Source organism: Eulemur rufifrons, chromosome 29, assembly GCF_041146395.1.
Source record: "Eulemur rufifrons isolate Redbay chromosome 29, OSU_ERuf_1, whole genome shotgun sequence".
In the NCBI taxonomy this organism is placed as follows: Eukaryota; Metazoa; Chordata; class Mammalia; order Primates; family Lemuridae; genus Eulemur; species Eulemur rufifrons.
In genome coordinates, this window is record NC_091011.1 from 43,657,280 (window position 1) to 43,674,173 (window position 16,894).

At 42.8% G+C, this 16,894-nt stretch overlaps 1 protein-coding gene across 2 annotated transcripts in view; it reads left to right on the plus strand.

Annotated features, from left to right (window-relative positions):
- Positions 1-5,912: 5,912 nt before the first annotated feature.
- The window catches only part of SLC25A13 (solute carrier family 25 member 13), a 169,492-nt gene continuing 158,510 nt past the window's right edge, over positions 5,913-16,894 (plus strand). For both annotated transcript variants that reach the window (XM_069461362.1, XM_069461364.1), the window contains exon 1: positions 5,913-6,063. In XM_069461362.1, the coding sequence (XP_069317463.1) occupies positions 6,049-6,063 (15 nt within the window). In that variant the 5' untranslated portion in view covers positions 5,913-6,048. The remainder of the gene's footprint in view (positions 6,064-16,894) is intronic.

Below are 16,894 nucleotides of genomic sequence, written 5' to 3' on the forward strand. Positions count from 1 at the left end.
AACTATTTCTCTTTTTTGTACATCATAATTAATTGTAAAGAAGAGTACAAAAGAGAGAAATAATATTGAATAGAGTGTTTTTAATAAAAAACATATGTTTCATTAAACCAGTTTTGGTAAGATTGTTTTGCTGAACATCTAACTTCTTAAAATACTGTAGAGCTCAGAAATTCTTGCAAAAGCAAGTGCTGTACTTAGAAGAAATGCTCCCTGCTGTGAGATGGCCAGGGCCCAAGAGCTCACCGTGTACATCACCAGCTGCTACTCCTTCTCCTGCTCACATGCTGGGCTGCTGAAGCACCTGCCTGTTCTAATATGTGCCTCTCTCTGAGTGCCCTGAGGAACCAGGGTGGCTTAAACCTGATTTGTCACTGCCTTGAGTGGTATTACTGGATCCAGGGGACCTTAGCCAGATTCATAAACACAGACTTCGGCTTGATGCAAAATCAAGCAAAGGGTTTTCTGGTTCTGGGCTATAGAAACTCAATGACCTCTTTAAAGACTTTTGATGTAATTCCTTTGATAAGTCAGTTTTGTTTTACTGGGATGGTATGAAACTATGGTTAAACTCTGGGAGGCAGGAGGATCTCTTGAGGTCACGAGTTCGAGACCAGCCTGAGCAAGAGCGAGACCCCGTCTCTATTAAAAATAGAAAAATTAGCCAGATGTGGTGGCATGCGCCTGCAATCCCAGCTACTCAGGAGGCTGAGGCAGGAGAATGGCTTGAGCCCAGGAGTTTGAGGTTGCTGTGAGCTAGGCTGACGCCACGGAACTCTACCGATGACAGAGCGAGACTCCATCTCAAAACAAACAAACAAACAAACAAAAACCTATGGTTAAAGTTACCAAATATTCTACTCTAAGAACTTATACTTCTCTAACGTTTGATGCACAGTGATAACACTTCCAGGCGTGTTAGGCAAAATAATGGCTCCTCAAATACGTCCATGTCCCAATCCCTGGAACCTATGATATATGTTATACTACATGGCAAAAGAGAGTGAAGGTAGCAGACAAAATTAAAGTTGCTAATTGTCATGGGCTGAATTGTGTCCCCGTAAAATTCCTATGGTGAAGGTGTAGTCCCTAGTACCTCAGAAGGTGACTATATTTGGAGACAGGGTCTTTAATGAGGTAATTAAGTTAAACTGGCCCTAATTCAGTATGACTGTGGCCTTAGATGAAGAGACTAGGACACGGCTGTGCACAGAGGAGAGACACGGGGGGAAGACGGCCAAATGCAAGCCAAGAAAGGAGGCCTCAGGAGGAACCAACCCTGATGACGCTTGATCTCAGACTCCAGCTTCTGCAAGTGTGAGAAAGTAAATTTTCATTATTTAAGCCCCTGGTCTTTGATATTTTGTTATGGCAGTCCCAGCAAACTGACACACTAGTCAATTGACCGCCGACATTGGGAGGCTCCCCTGGGTTATCTGGTTCAGCCCAGTGCAATCACAAATGTCCTAAAATGTGGAAGAGAGAGGCAGAAAATGAGATCAGAGTGGTGTGATGAGAACTGGGCTCTTTGTAGCTGGCTTTGGAAGATGGAGAAAGAGGGTGATGAGCCAAGGAATGTGGATGGACTCTCCCAGCTGGAAAAGGCAAGGAAATGGATTTTCTCCTGGAGCCTGCAGAGAACACGGCCTTGATCTGTTCTCAGGAACTAACTGTGTAAAGCCCTGCTCTCAGAGCTTTGGGGATTTGTTTTCAATCACACTTTCCCAAGGGATCTTATGTTTCCTCATCCTGACTCACTTCCTCCCTCCCTTTCCTTCCCTCTTGACTCTAAAAATGTTGACACAGCCTTCTTTGGATCTACCAAGAAGCCAGGTCATATTCATTTCGGATTTACCTTTAGCCCACTCTCAGGGAAGGCTTGTCATATGCCATCTGACACTTGGCAGGATTCCAAACCCAAATGATTGCAACAGAGGCGCTCTCTGTGTCCTTGAGCTGTGGCATCTCAGTTATAAGGTCAGAACTTGGGAGCTTCTCATTTACATGGGGCTCCTTTCACTCTGTCACACCATGTCCTTTACCAGCCTCGGAAAATGAAATCCACATAAAGGATCATTATTGCAGTTTGTAGTTAGATCCCTAAAATTTCCTATAAACCCTGGGCTTGGCAAGCATTCTTGCTGGATACCCTCTCCGACAATCTAATCTGGGGAGCATGCTGGTGCTGGTAGTGGTGCTTGTTATTTGCTTGTTTGCTTTTAATGGAGCCAAAGAGAATCAGATAGTTTAAGAGCATGGTCAAAGGTTATCTACAAGGCACGGGTGTTCTGGAAAAGGTGAAAGCTCAGAGCAGGCCATGTTGCTCACTCTTCTGAACTCCCAGGGCTTGGGCTCACGCTGAGGCTGTGTGCCTTGTTAGCCCACGAGCTTTCCCCATGATTTGGGTTGGCTGCTTTCCCAGCAGACAAGGTTGGCATATGGTGCTATAAAATACAGGTGGCTTTCGGGCCTGTATTCTTTTCCCAGGGCTGTGGTAACAAAGTACCACAAATTGGGTGGCTTCGAACAACAGAAATTTATTCTTTCACAGTTCTGGAGGATAGAAGTCCCAAACCAAGCTGCCTCTTGCTAGCTTCTGGCGGTGGCTGTTGATCTTTGGCATTCCTCGGCTTGCGGCTGCATCCCTGCATCTCTGCCTTTGTTGTCAATTGGTGTTCTCCTAGTAGTGTGTCTCGGTCTTCCTACAGGAACCCCCATCATATTGGATGAAGGGCCTTCCCTACTCTAGTATGACTTTACCTTAACTAATTCCATCTTCCAATTCCAAATAAGGCCACAATGTGAGGCACACGATTCAATTTATAATAGGGCCTCTTAGGTCAAAATTCAGTGCTAGCTACTTTTAAGTGGTAGGGACATGGGTTGTCTGGGGACAGAGAGGAGAGACAAATAAGAGACAAGTCACTTATAATCAGGAGGACATTTAAGCCTGTCAGGATAAGACAAAGTGGCAGGAGACAAAGTGGTGGGTGCCCGGCCAGCTTATATTTTATCTTTTTTTTTTTTTTTTTGAGACAGGGTCTCACTCTGGTTTTAGCCCCATAAAACTCATCTTTACCTTCTAGCCTCCAGAATGGTTAAGAGAATAAACTTCTGTTGTTTTAAGGTACTAAGTTTGTGGTAATTTATTACGGTAGCCATAGGAAACTAATACACAGAATATAATTCATTGTATTTAAATTTAAAAATATAACTCTACACACACACAGTAAGATATGAGGAAAATAGAGTAAAATGTTAATAGCCACTAACTCTGTTGGTAGGATTATGAGTGTGCTTTTTTTTTATTTTTTTTTTTATCTTTGGTCAATACTATGATTTCTTGAATTTTTTGAAATTTCAAGAAAAAATATAATGGAAGACAAATACTGTGTGATTTCACTTATATGAGGTACGTAGAGTAGTCAAATTTGTAGTGACAGAAAGTAGAACAGTGGTTGTCAGGGACTGGGGGGAGGGAAGAATATGGTGGTTGTTTAATGGGTACAGAGTTTCAGTTTTGCAAGATGAAGAGTCCTGGAGATTGGTTGCACAACAATGTGAATGCATTTTAACACCACTGAACCATTTAATAATGGTTGATAGTACATTTTATGTTATGAATATTTTACCACATTAAAATTTTTTTGTTTCATTTATATTATAAAAGGAGAGCTTTAGCGATACCCTTAAAAATAAATAGGCAGTGTATAATGTGATTTTGTTTACATGAGGTTATATTTTCTTGGCACCTTTTAAATCTCCTTAGAGTAGATGGGGCCATCCCTCCACGTGAGCTTTAGATTTCTCCCCTGCCATGCTTTTCTCTATCAGTTCCCCTGCTTTTGCTTTTGTCTTTATTCTTTCACTCTTTGCTGGTTTTCCTCCTCTGCCTATGAACATGTTCAAGTCTTCTGGGCTTTGTTGGACCTCTTTTTGGTCTTTTTTGAAATGCTTCCTTCTTTGGCTTCTACAACATAATTTTTATCTTGCACATACACTCTCCTTACAGATAGACACACACAGCACAAAACGTTCTTCTTGTATTACTGATCTCAGGGGTCTTTCCAGACACCCACACCATAGGTCTATGTGCAATATAGGACAACTTCCTTTCTCTCTCCCAACCCCATATATAATCAGTCACTATGGCCAACTAATTGTATCTTCTGCGTATTCCTCTAGTCCTATCCCATCCCCAGCCTGTCTTGTCTGGCTATTCCAGCAGTTCAGTTTTGATCCATCCGCCACACTGTAAGCATGGTGTCTTCTCCCATTTTGTGCTGCTATAACAGAATACCTGAGACTGGGTAATTTATAAAGAACAGAAACCTGTTTCTCTCAGTTCTGGAGGCTGGGAAGTCCAAGATCAAGTGCCAGCAGGTTAGGGCTCAGTCTCTCTGCTTCCAAGATGGCTCCAGAACACTGTGTCCTCACATGCAGAAGGCTAGAAGAGAGTGAACCCACTCTTGCAATGCCTTTTTATAGGAGCATTGATACATTTGTGAATGCAGAGCCCTCATGATGTAAACATTCCCCCCAAAGGCCCCACCTCCCAACACCGCTGCACGGCAAATTAAATTTCCAACACATGGATTTGGGGGGACACACTCAGACCATAGCACAGAGACCCATCTAGATTGAAAACCCATTTTGTTTCTTGACTTAAGCCCTTCAGTAAAGGTGCACACCCTTCAGTATGGCACCCAAGACCTTACATGACATAGCCCCTACCTGCTGGTGCAGACTCCTTCCACCAGTCCCACAGCTCGTCATCTTTCATGAGCAACCATTTGTGGTTCCCAGCAGTTTCTGAGCCTCCTCATTTTCTCTGGATGGAACACCCTCTCCCTCACCGCACTGGACACAGCCACTTTTCCTGCATTCCTGCACATCTTCTCTAAGAGGCTTCCCCAGTGCTCAGTATGCTCATAGTGCCTCTGCAACAGGTTGTTGCCCTAACAGGTTACAGGGAAGTTAACACTCACATGTCTGCCTTCCCACTAGTCCTGAAGCTCTTTAAGGCCTGGGACCAGCTCTTAAGTTATTTTGGGGTTTCCTGCACTGAGTACAGTGCCTGGAACATAGTAGGCACTCATTCTATGTTTCTGAATTAGACTGATCAGTAATAGATGCTTATCCACAATCCACAATATATCAAAAGCTCTTTTTCTCGACCAACATTGTCATACATTTTGATGACAGGGATAAATGAATGGAATCCTGATGAAGAGAAGTAAGACCTGGAGGTTATCCGTCTATTTTGCAATTAAAATTTTGACATATGTATTTTAGTAGGGTCTATTTTGGAGAACGTTTATTTGACCCTGGGCCTTTTGACCTCTTCTGTACCACAAATATATGTTCTGCACTATATTCACTTGTTGGGTACTTACCAAATTTGACCTAAAAGTAGGCTTGCCAGCAACATCTGCAATCTCCCCTTCCCTTCAATGCCTTTGGATCAAAGGGTTTTCTGATCCTTTATACGACAGTGCAGAGTGGAACCCCTTTGAAAGGAAATGTACAAGAAAACCTGGTAAAGCAGGTGACCCAGTGGAGGTCTCAACTTCCCCTGGCTTTGTCCCTACTATCCTTACTTGGTTCTCTCATCAGCCCGAGGGCCCAGGAGTAGGGCCCCAGCCAAAGCCAGCAGCTTTCCTCGCGGGGCTACCTGCCCTCACGTGACGGGCTGGCACCCCGCCAAGGTCCCTCAGTCCTCGCCGCTGAGGCCGCCGCTGCTGGACAGCGCAGCGGGGTCACGTATCCTTGACCCCGCCTCTGCCCCCAGGACCTGGGCCCTCCCCGGCCACAGGGCAGAGGCCGCCGGATCACGCGCGCCCCGGCGGCCCGGGCCGGGCCCAGCCAATGGGCGGGCGGCGCCCGCATGACCCGCGCCGGCGGGAGGGCGTAGGGAGGCAGGCCGGGCGCGCACGCCGCCGGGCCGTATCGCCGCCCCCGCCGCCGCCGGGACGGGAAGTGAGCCACCGGGCCCGGAGCGCGAGCCAGCCAGAGAGTGGGTCCCGCAGCCGCCCGCACCCGGGGTGAAGGATGGCGGCCGCCAAGGTAAGCGTTGGCCCGAGCCCCGGGGGAGCGCCGGTCGGACCGGCCCGGGGGGCGCGAGAGGCTGGGCGCTCACGTGCCTTGGCTGGCGCAACAGGGCAAGCAAAATGGGGTGCCGGGCAGCTGTTCCATCTTGCAGCCTCGGGAGGAGGGCAGGGACCGCACATCCCGGGCAGCACATGCAGCCGTAGCGAGGCCCGAGGCCCGATCTTGCAGCAGAAACTTTGCCGGCCGGACACTCCCACTTGATTAGCTAGGGGAGTTGGTGCCCGACAGGGCTGAGCCAAGGCGGGCGAGGAGGAGCGGGCGCGATCGGGGCCCGGCACACCCCGGACGGGGAAGGGTTGGGGGTCAGCAGATCCCCTCGGGTACCCCAGCGCGCTGCTGCGCCTGACCCCGGTTGTTGTTGACCGGGGCTTCTCCTTCCCGGGGGCACAGCCCGGCCTGAAGCCGGATCCTATTACGTTTCAAGGGCTCCGCCTTCCCGCGGGTGAAGAAGTCACCTTGACTTCCGTTTTGGAAACTGCCGGGGAGACGGCCTGCGCATTTGTGCATAACAAGTCCATTGACCCTCCCCTCTCCCCTTCCCCATCCTTCCCCCTAACCCCATCTGACAACAGTTACATACCAGCTTTTTGAGAGCATTTGAGAGGCTCCTTTTTGCAAATGACAAAACAGATTGCCCTGGGAGCCTGTCACTCCTGTGAAGTTCTACTTAAAAGACATTCTATGTAATGTGAATCATTCACTAATACTGAGGAAAGACAACTCCGATGGCTTGACCTTTCCTCTTTCACCATTTCTAGAAACCTGGACACCATATCATTCTCTTTGGACTGCATTTCACCTTTTCTGGCAGAATACCATATTTAGTCCCAATCACTTGAATCATTGGAATTTATTGCTTTTAATTTAAGTTCACGAAGGCAGCCCTTTAATCAAGCGTATACAACTTCTTAGCTCATTTTAAGCACAGTGAACTTAAATACACCCAACATTTGAAACATTTGTCCTTAATCAAAACTCTGTGATAACCCTCAAGAGGAAAACATGGCCAACACATCATATTCCTATTTATTCAAGCAAACTAATCACATTTGCAATGGAAATTGTAAGCAGACAAATATATTTAAATGCTGTTCTATGACTTAAGTCTCTCCAGCCTCCCCAAATCTGTAGGCTTCTTCATGTTGGTACACTATGTGGCCTAAGTGGCTTTTCTGTTTTCTATAATTACTCTGAGTTCTATCTTCAGGAAAGTGCTCTGGGTGTGTGTGCGCGATCGCATGTGTGTGTACGATTGTATGTGTGTGTATGAACACACAGGTGTGTGTGTGTGTGTGTGTGTGTGTATGACTTTTTGGCAGATTCCTGAGGCTCACTAGGATTCATTTTTGGAAGCTGAATTAACCCTTTCAAGCCCAGTAGCCCTTGACCTTTTCTTTGCATTACATTTACACACAGCTACAATACGAGGCATGGTATGAATTTGTTTCCTAGAGTAGGTAGGAGTAGATACCCTTTATTCACTGTTATTTTTATATCTGCAGATGACTTAAATAATTTTATTTTGTTTAGAGATAAAGGAACCTAACTGAGGAATGTGCATAGAAATGGAGTATGAGAGAAGACTTAGGTGATGGGAAGCAAAATAAGTGACATGGAAGCAGGTTCAACTTTTTGGTTGTATTTTTACTAAAGTGTCACATCGTATGAAGGGCAGTTGATTTTCACCCAGTAGTGAGAGTCGGGGAAAATGAAACATGTATTTCATTTTTACTATTTGGGAACTTGTGTTTTTGTTTATTAATTCATTTAAATTGACCTCTCTCTAGGGTTTCTGATGGCTCACGTCATATATACGTATATTTACAATCCAACAAGACATGTCAAAATCAAGTCTGAGTAGATGAGAAAACCAGAATAAAGGGAAAGTAAGATGAAGCCAGGACTAAGGTTAGTGGGAAACGAGTATGTTCTAGAGGTGATTCTGCATTTTCTAGCAGCTAAAGTGAAGAGAAAACCATCTGTGAGGTCTGTTACATGGGAGAGAGGTCTCCTTATCCTACTACCTACTATGTCCTTTTATATGCTGTAGGTGAACTGCATTCGAAAATACCTCATCACCCCAATTATATGTGTGTCGGTTCCATAAGGCCATTTCTTGCCATGTCCCTCATCGTGGCTCAATGGCAGTTCGGTAAATGTAGCTTTAAAAGGTCCACAAATGAAGCTGCTGTTCTAGCTTAGTCCAAGAATGTCCCTTATTGAGTTGCCTTTGGGCACCAGCCTTAGAGGTTGATTCTGTCAGCTGCTAGTTGGGATTGGACGATCTGAGTTAAAGGCTCTGCTCCTTGCTTTTTCCCTGGAGCGTAGGTACTCTGTGTTGCCGGTGGAACGCAGAGCCATAGGCTTAACAATCTCATCTGGGGGGTAGAAGTTAAAAGTTGAGGAGTCTGAGAACCTGGAGATTCAGTGTAGAATTCCAACACTCACTGCGCTCACTGTGGTGAATTGTTTGAATATTTAAATGGACTTGTTCCTGATACTTTCTGGATGGATTTAGCCACAACTAGCAATTTCCTCCTGATCTCATCTTAGTTTCTGTATTCTTTATACTTATTGAAATTTAAGTAATTATTCATGTCCTTCTTTAAATAATTTAAATGTGGAGGCTGAGAATCTAGTCTTTGGCTGCTTTTTATTTTGACGTCTTCCATGAAGGTTGCTACTTAATGGTATAAGAGGTGTTTGTTTTTTTCATGAAGTAACATTGATCTAAAACTCAGTATTTTGAGATGAACTCATAAAGCTTCCATTCTCTTGATGCCTACTTTTATAGGAATAATCCTTATGGGTTGCCTTGATAGATCTGCCTGTACTATTTGTGTTGTTTTGATCATTTCTTTTAAAAACTCCCCAAAACTGCTAGTTCCACAAAAAATGAATTTTTATTTTTATTTTTTAATTTTATAGCCCCTCCCCCCCAAAAATGAGTTTTTAAAAAGTGGCAATTGAGGGGTTATTCTCTCCTTTGCCTTTGTTCCTTTTGCATTGTACTGGACATTCTTTCTTTGACATTCGTTAAGTTTATACATTAAGAATGATGTAAATAAACTATTTGAGACTGTTAAAAATTAGAATATGCTCATTTGCGTGATTTCAAGCGTGAGAGATGGTCTGGTGTAAAACTGGACATGGACCAATAATTTGGGTGAAATTAGCCTAGAACTGAAAGAAAGAAATTTTGAAACACATTAAAGCATTAATAATAATGAAAATTTGGTCTGTAGGACTACTACAATTAATATTGATTTTCCATTCTTGAATGAGTTGATCATTGATTCATTTAGAATTGTGTATTGTATTCTCTCCATCGTTGCAAATGGGACTAAACTGAGGGTACTAAAATGAATTGAGCCTGGCACGGTGGTCCCCACCTGTAGCACCAGCGACTTGAGAAGATGAGGCAGGAGGATGGCTTGAGCCCACGAGTTTGAGGCTGCAGTGAGCTGTGATTGTACCACTACACTCCAGCCTGGGTAACATAGTGAGACCTTGTCTCTAAAATAAATAAAATAAAGTAAAATAAAATGAACCAGGCTCCATTTGGGCCTTCAAGAAAACCAAAACCACTCTAGGGACTAAGTTCTCTGATAGAAATGCCCTACTGCAAGGGCTATGAGAACATCAGGAATGGAGCCCATATCTGTGTAGGTGAGGGAAGACTTCTGAGAAGTGGTAATATTTCACAAGGAAAGGATGGGGAAGAGGAAAGATCCAATCAGAAACAACAGGTGAAAGGCAGGGAGGTGAGACCATGCTACATTTCGGCAGTAGCATGTAATTAAAAAAAAACATAAAAAGCAGCTTAGACTTATCGTGTACTTACTAGATACCAGATTTGGTTCTAATGCTTTTCATTGTTAATTAATGCCTATCACAGCTGTATGAGTTAGATACTATTATCCTGTTTTATAGATGAAGACTGAGACAACAAGAGGTGATATAAGTGGCCCAAGATCTGATAACTGGGGAATTATGGAGCTGGGGTTCACATCTTGCCAGTCTTGCTCTAGTCTGTGCTCTCACCTTCTCCACTATGTGTCTGCCTGGTGGTTTGGAGTCGTTGAGAGTAGAGTGTATGGGAGAGGTGTGGGAGTTGGCTTAGGAGGGGAGGTCAGGTGCTTCATTATAAACCAGACTTTTGTTTAGGAACCGCCTACATAGTGCTTATTGTGTGCCAGGTACTTTTCTCAGTGCTTTACAAATAATAACTCAATTTTCATAATACCAGGAAGTAGGTGCTTTCTGTTTTTGTCCTAATTTACAGGTGAGAAAACTGAGGTCCAGGGAGGTTAAGTAATTTCTCTAGGTTGTATAGCAAGTACGTCCTCCAGCTTTGATTTGAACCTTGCCAATCTGTCTTCAGAGTGTCTGCTCTTAACCCCTCCTCTCCCAAGCCTTAAAAAGAGTTCCCTTTGCAAAGGTGCATGTGCGAGAATTCACATGCCATCAGTTGTGGACCTGTATATTTCTTGATCATCCCTGTCTGGTAGTTTTTTTCCCTGTTTTTAGTAGAGACAGGATCTTGCTCTTGCTCAGGCTGGTCTTGAACTCCTGACTTCAAGTGATCCTCCCACCTCGGCCTGCCAGAGTGCTAGGATTACAGGTGTGAGCCCCCATGCCCAGCCTGCTCAGTAGTTTTTCATCTTAGACTGCCTTTGTTACTCAGTGTATGGTTCATTTCAGCGTTTATTTGTTAAGTGTATTTCTTGTCTTTCCAACAAGATTGTAAATCCCTACAGGGCAGAAATTGTCATACACCCCTTTTTTTGACTGCTTTATTAAGATATAATTCATATATCATACAATTTACCCATTTATTGGGTTTTATTATAGTACAGAGTTGTATAACTATCACTCCTGTCATATGTCTTTGTAGAAATTTTAAGCCAGTTTCCACTACTTAGGACTTGAGCTGTGTACTTAACCTCCATGTTTTTCATGTTTTTCAACTGTAATAAAACCCTTTTCAGAGGTTTGTCATTAAGGCTAAAATGTGGTCGAGGTTATTAAGGTTACTCTTCAAATGACAGTTTTTCTCTCCCCTATGTTAAAAACTGTTAGGTATTTGGTGATATCATAATAACACAAATCAGTTTTTGTGCTAGGAATGAAGGAAAGTAAGTTTGAGTTGTTTTTTATGCTACTGTGATGATGACTATTAAAACAGCAAGTTTCCATGGTTCCATTAATGTCTGGGTTTTAAGGTTTCTTAAATTGTTAGAGCTGGAGGGGCCTTGGAATTTGTATAATACAATGATGCTCACTTCTCTCTCCTCAATCCTGTCCCCTTTTACCAGGAGAAGAAAAATTTGGGAGTTCCAGAAAAATTTGTAATTGGTCCAGCTTCCCTTGAACGCCTTTGCTTTTGGCTCTATTCTTGGCCAATAGTTCTCAGCACATTGAAATCTTCTGTACAGGGATTAAAAATGCCGATGCCTGGGTCTCACCCCAGAGATTCTGATTGAATTGACCTCAGGTGTGGCCTGAACCTCAGGGTTTTTAAAAGCTTGACGACCACTGTTCTAGACTATTTTGGTTCACTTTGCTTCAAGTGATCCTTTGCTAGCTCCTTCTTGGGATAAGAAAGGAATGCAGTGAGATTAGTTAAAGTCCCTGGTGTGTCAGTTCAAAAGAAGGATATGGAGGGGGTTCCTCTAAGGTGTCTTCATTCTTGACGTTTTCTTTTCAGTCCTGCCCCCTGTCTCTTGGGTGCTTAGGCATTAAGTTAATACAGTTTTGTGATTATTTTAGAATAGAGATTTTATTGCCAAAATTGATTGAAAGCTCCATTTGTTTTCAGCAAAGTGTCAGTGGTTTTCTATGGTCAGAGTAGGTGCTGGAGGGGGGACACATTGCGGAGTACGCCTGGTCCTGTAGCTCCCTCCCTGGCTAACCTCCAGGGCCATCTGGTGCCAATGTTCCCTGGCTTAGGTCATGCAGCTTTACCAGTGTCGGTCAGCAAATAAAGAGTTGGGGTTGGATGGGGAGGATTGAAAGGCAATGTGTAAGAAAATCAAGAAGCAGATCTTTTTGGATGTTGAGATGTTTTAGAAGATTGCCAGAGGAGCTCTGACTCCTTCTGAGTGCTTTTGCCTCTTAGACCTTTTGTCCTATACCAGCTTCTGCTTGTGGTGAGTTCTTACAGGGAACCATTCCTCCCTTTGTCCTCCACTCTCTGTGAGGATTATGTCTCTATTATGACATTCCCTGCTGAGCGCTTCCTACTCTCCCTGCCGGGCATTTGCTGCCTCATAACCACCTATGCTTCAGGTTTCCTTCGTTACTATAGGGTGGGTCTTGGAACAGAGCAGTGTGTGAACCTGTAGATATGTTGGTTCTGCTTGGAGGTTAGGAGGCCTTTGTCGTAGATATACAATTCCTTTAGCAAAGTATTTAACAGCAACTGAGTAAACCCTATTTTCGTGGCCTGTTTAAACAGACAGATCCTCTTGTTGGGTCAAGCTGACTCAGTTAAATGCTGGTCATTCTCCCCTAAAGGCTACAGTTACCTCACTTCTAAACTTTTGGCCTGTCCTCCTCGTTTCTGGCCTCATGTGACCCCACGTCCTACCCTTCCTTCCTGGAATGCCTGCCGTCTACTTTCATGGTGTCCCCTCTCATTCTGGCCGCTAACCTCTCATATTACTCCTTTATTCTCCCTTGCAGGCTTTTCTTTGTCCTCCTGCTTCCCGTGAATGTTGGTGTCTCCCAGGGCTCTGCCCGAGATCTTCTCTCTCCCCAATTCCTGTGGCTTCACTTGTCTTCTGCATGGTGGGTTCCATGTCACTCCTCAGCCTGTGTAGCTCTCTCAAGCTCCAGCCCTGTGTTTTTGGCTGTTTGCTGGAAATCTCAGTTTGTCTATCTCAAATATATTTCAAACTCTTGTTAACCTAGAACTAAATCCTTCTTCTTGGTCATTCCTTACTTTCAGCCTCCAACTTCACTTTCCTACTAAAGTTTCCAGTTAGTTCAGTTAAGTACCTGTTAATGGGCAACTAGGAGAAGCTCCATTTGTAGGAATTTGGATGTGGGAAAGAGATGGGTCATTTAAACCCTTCTAACTTCCCTGGAACAGGTATGTCCCGTCTTCAATATTTAAATTAAGGTCCTCATTATTTTTTAGCTATACCATTGCCATAGCTTCCACAGTGGTCTCCTTGTCTTTGGTCTGTTCCCTGCACCTCCCTCTCCATTCTGCCCAGAACTGCCAAAGGACTTTTCTAAGATTGGCCCTAGATGCCTTGATAATAGCAGTACTGTGTTCATGGATGCAGCACTTTACAGTTTTAAAAAATGCATTCAAGGGTGTAATTGACACCAACTATTTGTCAGCCCCTATAACTGTGCTGGCCTTCCAAAAATGAGTAAACTATTGGATTTGTTTTCAAGAAGCTCAGAGTCTACTGGGATTAAAGTAACTAGATAATATGAAGACCCCAAGCTTCATTATTTGAACTGTATAATCATCTACAAGGTAGCAGGTAAGGTGTTGATAACCTTATTTGTCAGGTAAGAAACCTAAAGCTCAGAAAGGTTATTTGCATAATAAAACAACATTAGCTTACGTTTATATAATACTTATAAAAGCCAGACACTGTTCTAAGCATTCTTTATATCTGGTGATTTGATCTTCTTAACAATCTCATGGCATGTAAGTGCTGTTATCTCCACAATACAGTTGAGGTAACTCACTTGTACAGAGTAGTTAAGTTCCTTGAGGCATAGAGAGATTAAGTAACTTGTCCAAGGTCACATAGTTTAGAAGTGGTAGAGCTATGATTTGAACACAGGCAACTTGGCTCCAGAGCCCAAGCGCATAACCACTGTGTTATAGTGTCCTCTTTAATTTACCTTGCTACAAAGTGTGGCTTCTGTTGCCTACAGGATAAAACTTAAACTCTTTAGTTAGCTGAAGTCTCCTTGGTCTTAACTGTATTTTTTTTTTTAATGTTTTTTTGGTTTTTAAGAGATGGGGGTCTCACTTGATTGTCCAGGCTGGAGTGCAGTGTAACCTTGAACTACTGGGCTCAGCCACCTGAGTAGCTGGGACTACAGGTGTGCACCACCATACCACACTAATTTTTTTTTTTTTTTTGGTAGGGATGGGTTCTCCCTATGTTGCCCAGTCTGGTCTCAAACTCCTGGGCTTAAGCAATCTTCCTGCCTCAGCCTCCCAAGTAGCTAGGAATACAGGTGTGCACTACCATGGCTGGCTACTTTTTAAATTTTTTGTAGACACGGGGTCTCACTATGATGCCCAGGCTGATCTCGAGCCCCTGGCCTCAAGTGTTCCTCCTGCCTTGGCCTCCCAAAGTGTTAGAATTACAGGCGTGAGCCACCGTGGGTCCAGGCATGGCTGTATTTTTAATACTTTTAATTTAATACTTTTTCTGTATTACCTCACACTCATTCCATTTCCATATCCTTCACGGCAGTTTGTGAAGGGCTCATATCAACCACTGTTTAAATTCTTTGCCATAAAGCTATATGGCAACAGTGTAGCAGGAACCAGTGGGCACCTATTTATTTGTTTGTTAGTTTATTTAACTTAGAGCTCAGCTGGAGATAAGGATGTTTCTTATTTTTCCTTTGTATTGGTGATCAGATTTTTTTTTTTTAAGTTCTTTTCTTCCATTTTCTGAAGAGGTCTTAGTTCTGTTTCTCCATTTCTTGAAGACTGTAGGAATGTTAAAACCCTTATCCTAAGTTTACAGTTTTTGCAGTTGGTTTGTTCTATTCAGGATTCGGACACAGTGCACACGTGGCATTTTTTTATGTCTTTTAAATCTTGTTAATCTATAGGTTCTCCTGCCCTCTTTTTTTGCCTTTATTTTCTTGCAGTTTATTTGATGAGGGAATTGGGTCATTTTCCCAGTAGTGTCCCACAGTTTGGACATTGCTGATTGCATCCTCGTGGTGTTCTCTGTCCTCAGTATTTCCCACAAATGATAGTTTGATCTGGAAGCTTGATCAAGTTAGGGTCTTTTTTGTTTGTTTGTTTTTGGCTAGAGTACTTCCTACGTGGTGCTGGGTGTCTCCCATCAGGTTACTGGGCACTTTGTACTGGCTGTTCACATTGGACGATGTGTAATTCTTGGGTGTTTCCTGTGATGTTATGTTTGGTCAGTGGGTTCAGATGTTGTTGTCTGGGTCCACCAGCTTTTTGCGTGAAGGTTTATTTTAGTTGGCTAAGTTTGAATATTAACAGTTGTTAATACTGAGACAATGCACTGAGTTAAAAGTGATTTTCATTCTTTAAATATATACACTTAGGTGTATGTATCTATATTATATATGTAAGTGTATATATATTATGAGTATGTAACATAATTGTTACAAAAAGTAATGGCTATTAAAAATCAATTGGATATTGTTTAATAGGTACAAAGTTTGTGTTTGAGATGATGAAATGGGTAGTGGTGATGGTTATACATTGTGAATATGTTTAATGCCACTGAATTATTCACTTAAAGTGGTTAAAATGATAAATTTTATGGTATGTATATTTTGCCACAATAAAAAAAAAATCAATTGGAAATGGATTGTAACAGATTGAATTTAAAAAAAATCCATCAATGCGTAGTGAATGACTATTATTGCTTCCCAAAAGGAGTCAAAGTAAGATGGAGGGGAAAGAGAGATAAAGCGTTTTGTTTTTGTTTTCGTTTTTACCAAAGAATGCCAGCTGATAAAGGTGGAAGGTATTCCAGAATTATAAAAAGGGAAAAAAAAACATTTTGCAACCTGCAAGTTGATTCAGTTGATTCAGTCCATGGATGTTAAAATCCATTGGTAGAAGATTGTTGGAATTTCCATCGTCTCAAAGTATCTCCTTGTAAATTACTATTTACAAAGAGAAAAAAATATCTTTACAATGAAGATAACCTGCTTCAGCCAAGTGATCGTCAATAAATGGGATAAACTAGCATTACATACCTGCTGATAGTATGCGATGGGAATTATGCAACATGACCTTAGGAGAGTTCTTGCCAAAAATGTTTAATCTGAATCTAATCATGAGGAAACCATCAGACAAATCCAGAAAGTAGACCATTCTGTAAGACCTCTGGCCTGACTTCAAAAATGTCAATGTTATGAATGAAAAGGCTGGAATAAAGGAGACTCCCAAAGAGATGTGACAACCAAATGCAGTGCTTGAGCCCAGGGATCCAAAATAAATAAAGAATGAAAAGAATTGGCCCAATTAGAGCAACTCAAGTACAGACTATATATTAAATAGTATTGTTAGTTTGCTAGGGCTGTCATAACAAAGTACCACAGACTGGGAGGCTTAAATAGCAGAAATTTATTTTTTCACAATTCTGGAGGCAAAAAGCCTCAAGATCCTGGCAGGGTTAGTTTCTTCTGAGGCCTCTCTGCTTGGCTTGTAGATGGCTATCTGTCTTCTCCTTGTGTCTTCGTGTGGTTCCCTCTGTGTCTGTGTCTTAATTTCCTCTTATAGGGACACCAATCATATTGGATTAGGGTCCCCTTAATGATCTCATTTCAATTTAATAACCTCTTCAGAGACCTTATCTTCATATACAGTCATGTTCTGAGGTACTGGGGTTTGGACTTCAACATGTGAATTTTGAGAGGGGGAAGGAGGATACGATTCAGCTTGTAACAGGTATTGAATCATTTTTAAATTTTCTTGGGTGAGGTAATGCTGTTGAGGCTCTGAAGGCGCATGATCCTCGCTGCTTCTTGAATTTTATGTTCCCTACTTGATTTTAATCTCCTGAGGACAAAGATCTTCGCTAGA